General features: G+C 41.9%; 1 protein-coding gene across 1 annotated transcript; it reads left to right on the top strand.

The window, feature by feature from the left end:
- Positions 1-431: 431 nt before the first annotated feature.
- Positions 432-2,790, top strand: LOC150040970 (G protein-coupled receptor 83-like). The gene is made up of 4 exons (XM_090327108.1): positions 432-806; positions 1,003-1,128; positions 1,490-1,623; positions 2,031-2,790. Exons 1-4 carry the CDS (start codon positions 432-434, stop codon positions 2,788-2,790), a joined length of 1,395 nt encoding a protein of 464 aa, XP_090183234.1.
- Positions 2,791-3,010: the final 220 nt, after the last annotated feature.

The following is a 3,010-nucleotide window of genomic DNA, read 5'->3' as shown; positions in this document are numbered from 1 at the left end:
TCTCTCTTTATATGTATATGCACATACATTTATATATAGTTTTCACATGTTCACCAGTTATACTAAAGTAAAATTAACAAGTAAATATTGAACATGTTTAACATGATTTTTGACAGATGTAGAGAATGTGAAATTGTAGAATGTTTATTAGAAAAATAACAAACATCAACCAAACATAGATACTTTTTTGGTCTTCAGAACATAAAAATTACACTCTCATAGTGATTTTCAGGAATTTATTATTTATAATTATTGTCACCATGCTGTATGCTAGATCTGAGGAAATTAGATTTTTTAAACTTATTAGAGTTTCAAACTCTATCCTTCAACCAACATATCCTCATTGTCCCTTCATCCTTAGGATCCCACAGGTTCTTCTATGATTCTTCAAATCTAAGGTGAATCTAAGTTTCTGCTTAACTGCCCCCAAAATGAACACTTCCTTTGCACCCCCGCTGCTGGAAAGCACCGTTGATTTGATCCATGATAATGCCACTTGGCTTCCATCAATGGAGGATCAAAGCTGCAACGACACCTGTGAAAACGGCACCTATATCCTGGATCCAGAATCTGGAGTGCCAACGGAAATATATGGAAGATGGAAGGGCCAGAAACCCCACATGGTAGCGAAGATTGTGATGTGTTTTGCATATGCAGTCATCATATTTATATCTCTCTTTGGAAACTTCCTGGTGTGCCAAGTTTTCGTCAAGCACAAGGAAACCAACAAATCAACAGGCCTCCTCATCTTCAATCTGGCAATTTCTGACATACTGATAATTCTGTTCAACAGTCCATTTGCTTTGGTGAGTGACTACATTGGATTGATTTCAACTCCATGTAGAGGCTGTTTCAATTCCAGGATGGGTGGTGGGATTAAGAGGAAAAAGGACACATAAACCTGTCTCAAATGACCCATGAGATAATTTGCTATTACTGCAAAAGAGCTTGAGATAGATATTTGTGTTATTAGCTAACCTTCCTTTTTGCTTCCTCTCCAAGGCCCGATTCCTGAGTGGACGGTGGATCTTTGGCAGGACCATGTGCCATGTCAGTCGATTTGCTCAGTACTGCTCCCTCCATGTTTCCACTCTAACTCTGATGGCTGTTGCAATGGACCGACACCGGGTAAAGCTTCTGGAGCTCACTTGGAATTTAAGGGGAGGGGGGCATGAGCAGTATCCAAACAGACTCCGCCCAGATTGAGCTGGCTTTAAGCATTAACGTGTGCTTTGGGAGTGTCACACAAACTCCCTCCCCACACCCACCATTAACTTCTCCTTCAGCTGAATGTCATTTAAAGTTCTAGAGTTTCCGTGTATCTTTTAATGTATAAATGACCTTAAATCTAACAATGTTTAAATTGGAATTGTTATAACAGTTTAGGTAAATTGCATAATCCAAGTAGAAAATCTTCCAGCAGTGTTTGCTCATACAAATGACACGGACCTAAACTGGTAACTGGAGGAGTATTATTTCTCTTTTCCAGGTGATTCTTCACCCAATGAAACCAAGACTGACACATACCCAATGCCTGTTGATCCTTGCCATAATCTGGGCTCTTGCTTTCCTTCTTGCTCTTCCACATGCAATTTACCAGAGTCTGTACTACTTCATTGACATGTAAGTCAGACTGGTTACATACTGGGTAATTTACCTTTTTCTTTCCAGAGACCCCTAGGAAGTTGACATTTGAAAAGTCCTTGATTGCATTTTTATCCCCTTCCAACTCTCTTCAATAGAGAACATGAAGTCCTTTTCTAATTCCAATGTATATTAATGGAACCATGACAATGTCTATCAGGTTAGAAATACTAGTTATTAGGGATCTGGTTGGATTTAATTTGAATTCTGCCTGGAGCAGTCCTATAAGAGAAGCACTGTAGATCCATCCATGAATCTGGAAAGTGAAGAAACAATGAGTCAGAGATTAGAGATGGTGGGATTTACTTAAAGACCTACCGTGGTAAAGATGAGACTAGAATCTGAGTCTGATTCAATTAGTTATTCTATATAACTTTCTGTTCTAGGAATGGAGCTATCATCAGCCACTGTCTCCCTTCTTTCCCTGGAGCCAGCAAGATTGTCGAGAAGTATGTCGACCTTGGGACATTTATCTTGCTGTATGTTGTGCCCCTTATGGTGATTGTGTCTGCATACTCTCACCTAGGGAAGAGGTTGTGGGTCCAGAATGCTGTTGGGGATGCATCTGCTCGCCAACTAATGGCACACTACCAGAAGAGGAAGAAGAGCATCCGGATGCTGATTCTTATTGTAATGGTCTTTGCAGTATGCTGGTTTCCATTCAATTGCTATGTGGTTCTTATTTCGAGTGCAGGTGTAGATGCTGAGAGTGTGCTTTTCTATGCCTTCCACTGGTTTGCTATGAGCAGCACTTGCTACAACCCTTTCATCTACTGCTGGCTCAACAGGAGCTTCCGTGCCAAGCTCAGATCTATATTTACTTGGTGCACGGAATGCCTGATGATAGGGGGGAGCACCCGGGTTGTGGAAATGCAAGTTCCAGAGAGTCATGAGCTCCAGGAGCTCAAGACATCTTCACTGCTACGTGTACCTCTGGCCAAGCCAGAGCCCCCAGTATTTGAGGATCCCAGCTTGGCCACGGGGGATGACAATTCCCAGTATTCTGTCCAGGGAGACTGGGATGATCCGGGTCCAGATCTTGATCTGGATGAGGAGGAGGAGGAAGAGGAAGAGGAGTGTGAAACCCGAGATCCTTATTTCACTGTCCAAGTGAATGATTGTGTGAGAGAAGACATGACCCCTTGAAATTTTGTTCAAATTGAGTATCTGGGCACATGTTCTTCATGGTATTGCAGCTGAGAGTATCCTTGAGGCCCCAGACATGACCATTCCATTTTTCTCCCTGGGAAATTTGGCCTATCCCCTTGGCCCAGATCAGACATTTTACAATCAATATGGACACCTTCCTAGGTCCTTTATTGTGGGTTGATGATTCTGAGTCCTGGAATTGGGGTAATTATACAGT

Source organism: Megascapheus bottae, chromosome X (genome assembly GCF_031878675.1).
Source record: "Megascapheus bottae isolate mThoBot1 chromosome X, mThoBot2.hap1, whole genome shotgun sequence".
Taxonomy (NCBI): domain Eukaryota; kingdom Metazoa; phylum Chordata; class Mammalia; order Rodentia; family Geomyidae; genus Megascapheus; species Megascapheus bottae.
Note: the sequence above shows the minus strand (reverse complement) of the source record. Positions and strands in the feature narration are given on the sequence as shown.